General features: G+C 44.5%; 5 protein-coding genes and 1 non-coding gene across 6 annotated transcripts; 3 read left to right on the plus strand and 3 right to left on the minus strand.

Moving 5' to 3' along the window:
* Window positions 1–3,533: 3,533 nt before the first annotated feature.
* TrAFT101_002404 (uncharacterized protein) lies at window positions 3,534–5,049 on the plus strand (the record flags this gene model as incomplete). The annotated part of the gene is made up of 4 exons (XM_066126596.1): window positions 3,534–4,061; window positions 4,338–4,513; window positions 4,948–4,971; window positions 5,019–5,049. 4 exons carry the CDS (start codon window positions 3,534–3,536, stop codon window positions 5,047–5,049), a joined length of 759 nt encoding a protein of 252 aa, XP_065982700.1.
* A 587-nt stretch (window positions 5,050–5,636) lies between these two features.
* On the plus strand, window positions 5,637–6,632 carry TrAFT101_002405 (uncharacterized protein; the record flags this gene model as incomplete). The annotated part of the gene is made up of 1 exon (XM_066126597.1): window positions 5,637–6,632. One exon carries the CDS (start codon window positions 5,637–5,639, stop codon window positions 6,630–6,632), a length of 996 nt encoding a protein of 331 aa, XP_065982701.1.
* Window positions 6,633–6,921: 289 nt separating this feature from the next.
* Window positions 6,922–7,638, minus strand: TrAFT101_002406 (uncharacterized protein; the record flags this gene model as incomplete). The annotated part of the gene is made up of 1 exon (XM_066126598.1): window positions 6,922–7,638. One exon carries the CDS (start codon window positions 7,636–7,638, stop codon window positions 6,922–6,924), a length of 717 nt encoding a protein of 238 aa, XP_065982702.1.
* A 72-nt stretch (window positions 7,639–7,710) lies between these two features.
* Window positions 7,711–9,237, minus strand: TrAFT101_002407 (uncharacterized protein; the record flags this gene model as incomplete). The annotated part of the gene is made up of 3 exons (XM_024909459.2): window positions 7,711–8,552; window positions 8,641–9,036; window positions 9,102–9,237. 3 exons carry the CDS (start codon window positions 9,235–9,237, stop codon window positions 7,711–7,713), a joined length of 1,374 nt encoding a protein of 457 aa, XP_024763485.2.
* A 1,213-nt stretch (window positions 9,238–10,450) lies between these two features.
* Window positions 10,451–10,553, plus strand: TrAFT101_002408. The gene has a single exon. It is a non-coding gene; the product is annotated as a tRNA-Ile (tRNA).
* A 105-nt stretch (window positions 10,554–10,658) lies between these two features.
* Window positions 10,659–11,378, minus strand: TrAFT101_002409 (uncharacterized protein; the record flags this gene model as incomplete). Its single annotated transcript, XM_024901730.2, has 2 exons — window positions 10,659–10,665; window positions 10,798–11,378. The coding sequence occupies 2 exons, from the start codon at window positions 11,376–11,378 to the stop codon at window positions 10,659–10,661; spliced, it is 588 nt and encodes a 195-aa protein (XP_024763525.2).
* Between the last annotated feature and the right edge of the window lie 684 nt (window positions 11,379–12,062).

Genomic DNA, 12,062 nt, shown 5'->3' on the forward strand with positions numbered 1-12,062 from the left:
ATATAACTAGATCAAACGATAAATCTGAAAAACTGCCTCCCACATTAGAGGATGCGGGTGCTGCAACATCTAAATTTATGGCCACCTACATCTTTCTTTTTAGATCCATGGGCCGACCCGGTCAGTAAGTGATACTTTTCCTTGAATTGGACCCGGAAGATTCCATACTTCAAGGCAATTCATGCATGTGAGAGTGAATTTGTAAAGAAGCCTCCTATACCGACATACCGTAGTCACGAGGAACACTAATCGTACTAGGCAGCAAACTTCTTCACGTTAATAGCTCCATGTAGACTATACACGGCACGAGACAAGGGAGTCGGTACGTCAACAAAGCAAGCAGCATGTATCTCATTCCTTTGCAATCCTCTTATGGCTGGCACTAGTATTGATTCAGCCTGTTTGTGAAGGCCCGATGTTGGTGCCATGGCCTTGAGTCGTCAGCCCACTCTTAGACGCTTATAGTAAGGCAGCTAGCAGGGAAACGATCCAACTAAGAATTGATCGTCAGGACCGAAAATTATATACACTTTATTTCCGGGGGTTCCATTTGACTTATAAGACCTTGCAGTGACTCCGATTGATACTCATTTTCTGCCTCGAACGTTATTCTGCCGTTATACAAATAGTTACTACTACTCATACACGAAGCTTAATTATATTGATATGTAGTGGCCACAGACTGAATGGAAAGTGACAATATATCCTGATAGCGTGTGGAAAGGAGAACTGTAGCAAAGAGTACGCACTAAGACAGCGAATAACGTTGATGTATCACTTACGGTAGCGTTCGGCGCTAAAACCTCGTCTATTCACGCAAGATATGACCATATGGATTGTCCTTCCTAGTGTGGACAAGTAGCATTGATGCATCTGGTTCTGAACATGCGTCTGCTATGGCTATGGGATAGCCATTGCAACGTTTGCGTATTCTAATTGGCGCGGGAGTTTTTCTCATGTTCCATGTCAAGTTGCGGGGGAGACCCAGCAACTAGGCTGTTTTGCAGACTATAGTACACTTCACAGAGATGTGGTCTCGGAGAATAGTGACAGTATAGATCTAAGCTCTTTTTGCAGCTACTCTTGATGTCATACGTATATATCATCTACATGCCGTAATGAGTGTTTTCAAAACGTTTAATAGAAATAGCAAACCAAAATGCAGCTCCCAATATCATTACATCTACACCATCAGAATTAAAAAGCGGTATTTCACTTGCTTACGAGGGATAAGTGACTAAATAAACATTAGCAATTAATATCAGCATTAAAAAGACACAAGCAGCTCCTTTTTTGGGCCAGCTCAAGGTGGAAGGTGTTGACGAGTAGTTGCTTGTCTAAACTCCTTCGTCCCACATAATCGCCAGAGGCTAGACTAAACACTGCAATTCTGAATCCTTCTAGTCTCCAAAATTGCTCTTTAGAACACTTTGCAGGGTTATGATGGGTGCCTAATGCTACTGAAATTTGTGGTTTCGATACACATCCAGGCACCCGAAAGTCATGGTTTTTGTAGACAATTCACCATGCCCCGTTCCTATCTTTGGGGAGGAACAGACCTGAAAAAAATTACAGATATTCAATTGGTCACGGCATTTATTCCCTATGTCTCTTTAGATACTGAGAAGAAGGGAAATCAAATAAACACAATCCCTGTTGCTTAAGCCTCCAAGCTGAAAAGGCTAGTATAGCAATAGCGCACGAGTTCTCGCGAAGCGCGAAGTGTGCTGGCTTCCTGATTTGTCCAAATGTTTAGTATATTAAGGAAAAAGCTATCCCCACGACCTCTGACATTTCTTCGCATGTTGGAGCTGTGAAACACTATCCATAGTCACACACCATGCAGACAAAGAATTTCGCTGCATTAGCCCTTGTCGCCTTGGCCCAGTTCTCGGTAGGCGTATTCGCTAACTCGGGCTACGCAGCAAGTTGCAAAAATATACAAATATATCCTCCTGACGGCAATACCAACTACTGGAAGATTGCTGCGGATTGCACAAACAATGCACAGCAGACTAATCTGAATACCAAAATCAACATCGACTCATGTTTTAGCAACTCAAATGGATCCCTTGTTGCTCAGCTGAAGTAAGCACTACTTTTCATAGTCGATCTCTTATTATACTCGCTCACTTATATATGTATAGTGGCTCATTTGGGTCGTCCTGCACGAATGTGATACTCACGGGCACAGTTCTCAGTGCTAGCTGTCGCAATACAGCGGGCGCCAGTATCAATACATCGATAGATACAAGTAGGTTAAATTATATCATAACTTGTCAGTGTTTTTATTAATATTACTATAAAGATAATGTTATTGGGAATGCGAATGGCGCCCTATACTGTTTCAACCAAGGAGCACTATAGGTGGTAGAAGAGTAAGAGTTGGTATTGCAGCAGCCCGGGGCTATATGCTTGGATAATATGTTTTTCGATACAGAATATAAAACTATTTAAAATGCCATAGGAAACTCTGTCCCTCTTACTAAAAGCGGGAGCGGGGAAAATTTTGCTGGTTTAGTACATGTAAGAAGTATTCGTAAGACATTACAGGGTCTGTTGGCATATGGCAGCCACTGCATAGCAAGCTACCTAACCAAAACCTTATTTTAACCGTATCATAGGTATGTTACTGATATATGAACCAAGATTTTGTTAAGAATATAGAGACAATATGATGATTACAGCTGTTGTTAAACGCCAGCCATTCCTAGCTACAGAAACGAAAACGAACTGCAGTCGTACGTTAACATGACCGAGATATATGATGCATAGTTATGGTCATAGTAAAATAAATCTCCCTATAACGTCTCATATAACTTATATACACCTACATGATCCATTCCACTGCACTTAGAGCGATACCTAGCGGGAAATGCTACGCGCGAGCAGTGGGACTCTCGATTTTGGTCCTCGTCCGAGCGTCGTTATGAAGCATCTGTCCTCCACCAATGTCACTGTAGATACCGTTTGCCACACGAGATATACATTAATGCTAAAGAAACAAATCCTGCCCGCTCGACCGAAACTCTTGTCGCTAGCCAGGACCCTTTAATAATACCTAAGTTCTCATTTCCAATTTGCCATTTTTTGTTTTATTTTGCTTTTACCTTTCTCCCTCCTAGCATCGTCGTATGAGCTCAAAATTGTTAATAAAAACAGTCCTCTCTTCATATTCTTCTAGTTTCAATGTTGTCATGCTCTATCGTTATCAGTAATATTCTCAGGATATAATAGACAGTACATGTACTTACCCCTCTTTCCGTCATAAGTGAGTTGGTAGTCCACCTAATAAATACTACAAGCCAGATACCTGAAAATTATATGTAGGTACAGTACCTAGGTAGGCACGTGTGTCCAATAAATGTCACATAATAATGTATAAGTGTATAAGGGTATAAGGTATAGTTATTACGACAGATGCATGCAACAACGCCGATTTCGATACCACTGTGCTGGATTTTGCTCATGATAAGTTCGTGTCGTATTGATGAGTTTTACCAATCTCAACATTCAGAGAAGTGGGAAATAACATGGCTCCTGATAATAGAGGCAGAAAAAGAGACTCACTGCTAAACCCCTTGAATTGGGTGAAACGATCTAGGTCGTCATCTTCAGCCGCACGAGAAGGTCCCTCTACGACCTCACAAACAGACGATACTTCGCGCTTCAAGGTATTTTTGAGGCCTTCTACAAGCCGTCGACCATCTATATCTCCGTCCTTATTGCCCTCTCAATCGTCAGATCTCTGGAGCCAAGCCTTTCGTAAGGCAAATGATACAACTCAAAAATGGCTCAAAGAACAAGGACTAGATCTCCATTCTTTAGACGGAAAACAAGTCCAAACTCAAGTCAAAGAGATTATTAGCCTCATGAAAAGTAAAGACTTGTCAGAAGATACTAGCGAACCGCTTAAAATCGAGATCGCGAATCGCAAAATCATCGTTCGCGAGTATCTCGCAGACGCTATTGCTTTTGTTACTATGGTTGGCGACGCAGCTATTGTTTTCGCACCACCTCAAGCTAGTGCGCCGTGGGCTGTTGCAAAGGCCATCATGAAAGTATGTCATTTTTTTTCTTTCCAAGGATGTATGAGATTGGATGACGAGCTTGGCCAGATTCGTCGAGTCAGGCCATTATCGTCTATCTAAAATTAGCTCATATACCTATATATCCAGTTCATTTGTCTATGTATGGGCCACTTATCTGGATCTGGGTCAATTACTTAGACTCAGATCATCACCCAGATATGAGATTTATAAATTATCTAAAAAGCTCTAGAAATTAGCTTTTGGAAACGACTTTCGCTTTGGAGGTATCTAACTAATTAGCGCTAGATCCCAGTTAAAAATATTGAGCAAAAAGCTGCTCTTTTTGGCACAATCGAGTGGTTTATACGCATTACTCGCAGAGGGCAAATTTACGAATCTCTGTACACCACGGAAACAACAGACGAGGGCGCTGTATCGAATTTACATAATGCTCTTCTTGAGCTATATACAGCTGCTATTGAGTTAGTAGCGAGGTTTGATGTCATGGCGAAAAAGGGAGCTTTTAAAGAAATCTTATCAGTTGTCCTAAGCCCCAATTACGCTGCAGATCTTGTCTCAAATTTACGTAAAAAAGAGGAAGGCGTTGACAGCGAAATCAGATGTTGCAACGCATCTCGCTCTGCTGTATCATCTGAGAAAATGAAGTTCCAGTTAGATGATTTGAGAAAACAATTGGTTCAGTTATCTTCGCCACTACCTCGGATCGATGACAGCGTATCCAGCCTCTTAGAAAAAGTCAACAAGAGAGAGCTAGAGGAGTTGATGATTTTTATCAGCTCGGAAATGTTTGGGAAAAGCCACGCTGCTGTTACAGATACAAGAATAGAAAACACTGGAAATTGGCTATTGGCCAACCGAGATTTTCGTGCATGGCAAGATATACCCTCCTCTTCAGCTGTTTTTTTACTCAAGGGGGCCGGTACGTCGATCTTAGCGTGGCGAATGATACTTGGCTAACGTTATCAGGCGGTACTGGCAAAACATATCTCACTTCTAGAGTGATTGATCATGTAAAAAGCAACTTGGAGAAATTCCCACACCATGAAGGGTTTGCGTATTTTTATTGCAATCGATCTGGATCCTCAATGCAGCAGCCACTCGTCGTCTTACGAAGCTTCATTCGTCAGCTATCTGGTAAGGCCTTTGATGATTCTGATGAAATACAAAGCAGTCTTCGACAAAAATGTTTAAAGGCGAAAAAGGAAATGAGAGAATTGAGCTATAAGGATTGCGAAGAGCTCATCTTAGAATCTTTAAATCTCTATTCAAAAACAACAATCGTTCTCGATGCATTGGATGAATCTGATGTTGCGACGTACAATCTAGCAAAATGTCTCATTCAAATGATGGAAAAGTCTGAAAGGCCTGTGAAGATCTTTATATCAAGCCGACCAGACCGGGAATACTTGGAAGAAGTATTCAAGGACAAGTTTCTAATCACTGTGGATGCCAGCAATCAACACGATGACATCCAAAAATATCTGGAAGATAAGCTCTATTCAACTGAGATATTTAAACGGCGAAAACCAGAGACACAAGATGAAATAAAGCGTATTTTCAATAGGAGGCAAAATCACCGAAGAGATGGCCCTCCGACAAAATAGTAGCGGCCAAAACTCACTTGCACTCGCGGCAGGGAGCAACTGCGACCTAATCTGCAGGCATCTGGCCGGCTTGATTGATGTTACGCATCCAGACGCAGAAAGACACGCCGGGGCGCTGGGAGCCGCGTTTGGAAGAGGCAACTACGATATCTTGAAATGGCTTGTAATGGAGGCGAATGCAGATGTTAATTTCCCTTGCCATCGCAGATATAAGACACTAACTACTGCACAACTCGCTGCCAGTCGTTCCCCCGATCTGCTGCAATGGATGGTGGATCATGGCGCCGTTGATCTAGAGAGAGAGAATGACGTGAGTCCCTATTTTGGAAACGTTTTGATCGCAGCAATGGGGTACAGCGGCAGTGTGTGGTACAGCACTATGGGGTATGGCAATATCGAATCGGTTCGAACTCTGCTCAAGGCTGGAGCCAATGCTAATGCTGCCGTGAAAAATGGCATGTACGGCAGTCCTCTTGTCGCAGCAGTAGAGAAGGTGAGTATGGAAGATCATGTGGAAACTGTTAAGATGCTCCTCGACAGCGGCGCGGATCCAAATTTGCATCTGATAAGTGGCATGTATGGCAGTGCGCTTGAGGCGTTGGTGTCGAAAAGACTTAGGTCTAAAAATTCTGAAGAACATCTCAGAGAAATGCAGTACATGCTACTTGAAGCTGGTGCGGACCCAGCAGTCCTGTCTGACCGAGGTGGACATGGAAGCGCACTGGCTGCAGCAGCGTTCTATGGACGCAAGGATCTTCTCAAGGTCATGATTGACCGTGTCGGGACGGAGCGTGCTATCAATACACTTCGCCAGAGCAGGCATCCCGATAAACGAGAGTTTGATGAACGAAACTTTAATGGACGAGATAGGAAGCGCCAGAAGGGCACAGCCATATATCTTGCCAGGGAAGTGGGCGTAAATAAAGACATACTTGATACCATCGGCCTAGAGTATGAAGAAGAAATGGAAATTTAGCTCGCTAAACAACGTCGAAAATTGAAGATTCTACTGAATTCAAGGGAGTCTCAATTACTTAATGCCGATGATAGGTATTACCCGTACTAAGAGAGTAAAGGAGACAAGTTGCACCTAGTTTATATTACATGCAATATATCTGGTTGGTATTTGTACACGTTATGCAACTTCTGCTGTCATTATTCCCTAGTAGTGCTCTACAGGTATTTTTATTCATTGTCTGTTCACTTGTGTAATCCTAGCTTGGCAGTTTACTTCCGTTGTAAACAAGCGTTTTAAAAACCAAGCTTCAGGCTGTAGTACGGAGACGAAACTTTGCATTCCACAGCCCTGATGAGTGTCGTGCATCCCCTATCTTGTCAAAATCACTAGCCATAGGAAGCTTTGGGTTCGCATCGGGTCGGACAAGATCCTTCGGAGCTCGGTACTCAATGCCACCATTTGCACACTCGGCATTGTTAAAGGCTGCGTTGGCAGCAGCCTTCCAGACCTCGGTGATATCCGTGATCATGGACGCTGTCCAATAGAGCCGGCAGTCGGCATGTTCGACGACAAACTGCGCCGGAAGGCCATCGTCCGTGTTTGTTCGGAGGATCTGGTCTCGCACATTCACCGACGCCGCCGTGCTCCGCGCAATCGGTAGGGTTGAAACGTTCTGCAGTGCCTCCGCATTCGCTGGACTCGAGCCAAGAAGTATCCCATGCTCAGCGAGCTGGAAAATATCGCCGAACTGGTAGACTTGCGAACCCTTCACTCCACCGACTCCCTGAATCGGGCCTTTCTTCGGCCGGCCACCGAAAGCAACGGACTTGACGCCTCCGTTGATTCTGAGGAATTCGGATGCTAAGGTGCAAGTCGAGCTGCAGGAGCCGTCATAAAGAAGGACAATGTTCTCCGGCAGAAACGGTTGAGTGAGATTTGCGCGGGATCCATACCCTGAAATCTCAGTGCCAAATCCGACTGTGAAGTTCGTCGAAATGAGAGGATCGCTCCAGTTCCACCGCATGAGAGCCGTGTATTTTATATCCTTGAAGACCCTTGGCCCAATCTTGTCCACAAAGCTGGTAAACCCCCGCTCCTACAAGTCCAGGTCGAAGCGCCAATTCTCCGGCGACAGATACGCTTCAACCTTTTCAATATCGGCCTCAGTGAAGGGATCCACGCCCCGAGAAATGTTACTGTAGACATGGGCGAGGGTCTCGAACTCCGGGCTGAGCTTCCATCGCGAGAACCCATCTGCTCGGACTTGCGGAAAGAGTTGACCGTAGAAGTCGTAGCCCAGCGGTATGAAACCTCCGGGGTTGCCCTGGAAATCCACCACGAGCTTCGATTTCCCGGCGGTCACCGCTTCCGCAAAGAAGTTCTGGACAACGGCCTGGAATTGGGGTGGGGAGCTGGGATCAAAGGTGAGGATCGAGATGACCGCGACATCATCGAAACCGTCACCGTTGAGAAAGTAGCCAGACGCAATACCGTCGTCAGTTGCCAGGACTGGCTCGGGGTATCCGGGGTTCTGGCCCGGTTGAGCTCTCGCGGCGATGGTAGCAGGTACAACCCTGCGCAGACCATCGATACTCAGAACGCAAAGGGTATCAAAATAGGACTGGCCGTCCACGATGCCCGTCATATTCGCCTTGACCGACGCAGTGTTCTCAAAGGTTGCGTTGGTTCCATTGTCAAAGGTAAATGTCGTCTCTGGGCCCTGATAAATGTATCGGGTGCGGCCGCCGCCTGTAAAGTATCCTTCAGTACCTGCAGTAGCCGCCGTGAACGCTTTCGAGTAAAACATGGAGTTGTAAGCGGCATCCCCATCCTGGTTGAAAGAGGCCGTTGTGATGGTGTCCAGGACGAATTTTGAGGCCTCAATCCCGTTGATCTTTGTTATTATGGGCGCTGTCTTTGGGTCCCTAACTACATCCTCTTTTTTACCGAATCAGCTATTGCCAACGAGGCTACATAGGCAAGTTCAAGAGACAACAACATGGGAGATTTAATTCATGGGACTCACCATAGAGCTTGATCACGGGCAAGTCATGTCCATTTTCGCTGATTGACACGATTGGCTTCGGACGTGTCCACTCAAACGCGATGGTCAACGCATCTGGATAAAAGACGAAGTGTCCATCGTGTGCTGGACCAAAGACTCGAGCATAAAGATCCGCTTGAAACTCGTATTCGTTAGTGTATTTGTCCGCCACGAGATCTTCCCTGACGCTAGCCAGTGCCTTGAAGATATCGTGGGGCGGGTAGAAGTAATCGGCAGGCGGATCTGCCTTGTAGGCCGCGTCCGACTGCCACTCCAGATACGGCTCCAAGGCGTCAATCAACTGGATACCCGCGTCCTTGTGGAGAGGGATCGTGTTCAGGCAAGCATGAGCAAGAGAGGCGGCCACAGTTGGTGTGGCTGGCAACCGTGCGGCGGTGTCATTAGAGCTTGATATCTTCATCTAGTGTGCTCGGAAGACTCACTGGTGCTTCCAATCTGAGCAGCCCATAAGCTGCTGACTTCGCCGCATGGTTCAATCTTCGAGACAGCTTCCGTAACCTGAGACGAGGCTATTAACACCACGATCACGCTGTTCCAAAGAGCTAATAATAGGCGCATTTTTGGATCTACCTATTCCAATCAAACCAAAACAGAAGCTCGAATCTACTCTCATACAGAATAGTCGAGCTCCTAGGCCACACGGTCCAAGTTTTATACAAGCTGGGAAGGGCAAGCCGCTGTTCACCCAGGTAAGTCATGATCACTAATATCTTGGGCAAGCTTGACGAGGCATTCCCAGGATAGAATAGTTCATGTATCAAAAGTAACACCAATGGTAGGCTAATTACATATGCACAGCTTGATGGGACGACTCCTAAATATCCGGGACCTGAGTTGTCATTATAGAGGCATTAGTCTCTTCTTTTGGACGACGAATATAGAAGGTGGTAGAAATAAAGAGACAAGAGAGGAATATGTAGAGTTCCACTACAGGAATAGCGACCGGTCAAGAATCAGGCCGGCCGCCGTTTGTTGAACGTTCTGGATTAAGCATACAGTTAAGCACTCGCTATGTTCCACTATGCCCACCTTAATGTAAGGGTACGTAGGTATGCACGGCAGAGTTGCACAAGTGTATGATTAGTAACGTATTATAAATTAACCCGCAAGGTTACATAGAAATAACCGTGGAAATAAATACTATATATAGCTGTGTTGATAGCCAGAGGCAATTAGAAAAGATTACTGAACGAGGGTTGCCATGAGAAGATGAAAAGCGGACTAAACACATGATCCTTGGGCGCAGGTTTGTTCTCGAAAACAAAATCGCAGAAGTCGCAAAACTCATGCAATATCAAGGTTCTAGTCGATGAAGCGTAAGAGCCTTAAACCAACTACATGCAGGTGCATAATGCTACACAGCTTCCTCTCATTACGCTCTAGAAACTCGAATGGCAACGGTGTTACTGCTGTCACTTCGTATATGAAATCACAGTGAGGTAAGATAGGATATTGGTTTGTTGGATGTTGAATCGACATGAATTGTTGAGTGGGAATAGACGGAGTCATGATTTATATGCAAATAAACCGAGTCGTATTATCTCATGCATGTTTCTTTGAAGCATCAAAAACACAAGGGCACAGCCAACTGACCAGTATCATTATTATGAACATCTGCTAAGTTTGACATTGACTACTAGTACTTCTGCTCTGTAAATTCGATGACTGCAATCAGTTTTACGATTCACAACATTCATTCTTAATCAAGATATGTCTTCCACAACAGCAACAACTCCACTTTGTAACACACGGAATAAAGTGGGTCCGGATCGCTCGTATAGCTCAGTTGGTTAGAGCTTCGTACTAATATTTCGGGTCCAATGGCTCCAATGTTGGTAATGCGGAGGTCGCAGGTTCAAGCCCTGCTATGAGCATTTCATTTTTCTTTTTGCCTACTGGTCGCATTCGGTATCCTCATCTAGATTTCTTTTTCCGTAATGCGGTGGCCGCTGGTTCAAGCCCTGCCGAGAGCAAGAGTCTCACAACCTTGGAGACCTCCAACAAAGGCTTTAATTTTTTTTTTTTTTTTTTTTTTTTTTCTTTCCTTTTGCTGCTATAGTTTCTATAGTCGCTTCCTATGTATTAGATCCACGTACATGTAGACCTTTCTAATTCAACCTTGATGTTTGCTGGGCATTCTCTCTTATAATTTGCAACACGCTCTCAGCACATTCCTCTGCCGTCTTATCTTTGGTATAGATAGTGTATTTCGCAAGTCTCTTATTGCTTGGATGTTCCAGAAAGTGTTTGTTGAGAGCCAGTTTGTGATTCCTTCGAGCCTCTGTAATCTTTATAGCTTCCTCCACATCTTCACAAGGCATCACCAAAATAACGTTCTGGTAGGGTCTCATCAAACCCTCAATCTTTTCCAACTCCTCTGGATTTTCATATACCGAATGTCCAGCTCCAAAATCGATAATCTTTCCATAAAACTCATCGCTCTCTTTACTAGCATTTTGCAAGATGTGTGAAACAGCCTGGTATTCAAAAATTTTCCAATGTTGATAAAATGGCCAGAGGCCCTGTTCTTCGTATATCTTTTCCGCAAAGGCTTTATCGTAGCCATATGGTGCGTAGAGCTCATCGCGGTGGCGGTCAATGCTATACAGCTCCTTTGCAAGATTCGCACCGATAATTCGACCGATTGTGGACTTGCCAGACCCCTCTGGGCCAATCAAAATTACACTTTCGGCACTCATTATAACTATAAATTGTTTCTGATATATTTTTGCAACTTAACTTGCTACTACTACTTCTTATAGATGCTGTCGGATTCAAGATGCCGGACATGGACCTGTATATAAGTGAGTCATACTCCTCACCGACAAAAGTTCGCGGCCTTTACTTAACCCCGCCTACTCTCTGCGTTCGGGGGGGGGGGGGGGGGGGGGGGAATTGCCTATGCACGAACTCATGTTTGTTTCTCATGCGGTCTTAATAAGTAGTTTGTGTTACTATACTTCTTAGACTGTGTTGGTTACGCGTCTGCATGGGCATCGCATACGATGCATCACCTAATTCGATTGTTAGGTATAAAGAATTCTTTCACATCAGTAACCCCGCTTACACCAATTGAGAGAGCCCTGTATCCAACGTACAATAAGCGGCAGCTACTATAGTGATTTTAGTTACATTCCAGCTTAAGTCTGGTATCTAATCTACATTTAATGACATATGTCGCGTATTGAATGGTGTCTAGTTGTAAGACGATGTAGAAAATTAAACCGCCAGTACTTTGACCCATCATCATTATCTCGAAGCCAAATATCGTGGTGACACATTTTTACTCACGATGTGTCCATCTCGTGTTATATCAGATGCCATGTTATGTTTTCCCAAGCCCCTATCCATCATCAATGCACCATTCTCTTGGTACCATTAGA

Source organism: Trichoderma asperellum, chromosome 2 (assembly GCF_020647865.1).
Source record: "Trichoderma asperellum chromosome 2, complete sequence".
Classification (NCBI taxonomy): Eukaryota; Fungi; Ascomycota; class Sordariomycetes; order Hypocreales; family Hypocreaceae; genus Trichoderma; species Trichoderma asperellum.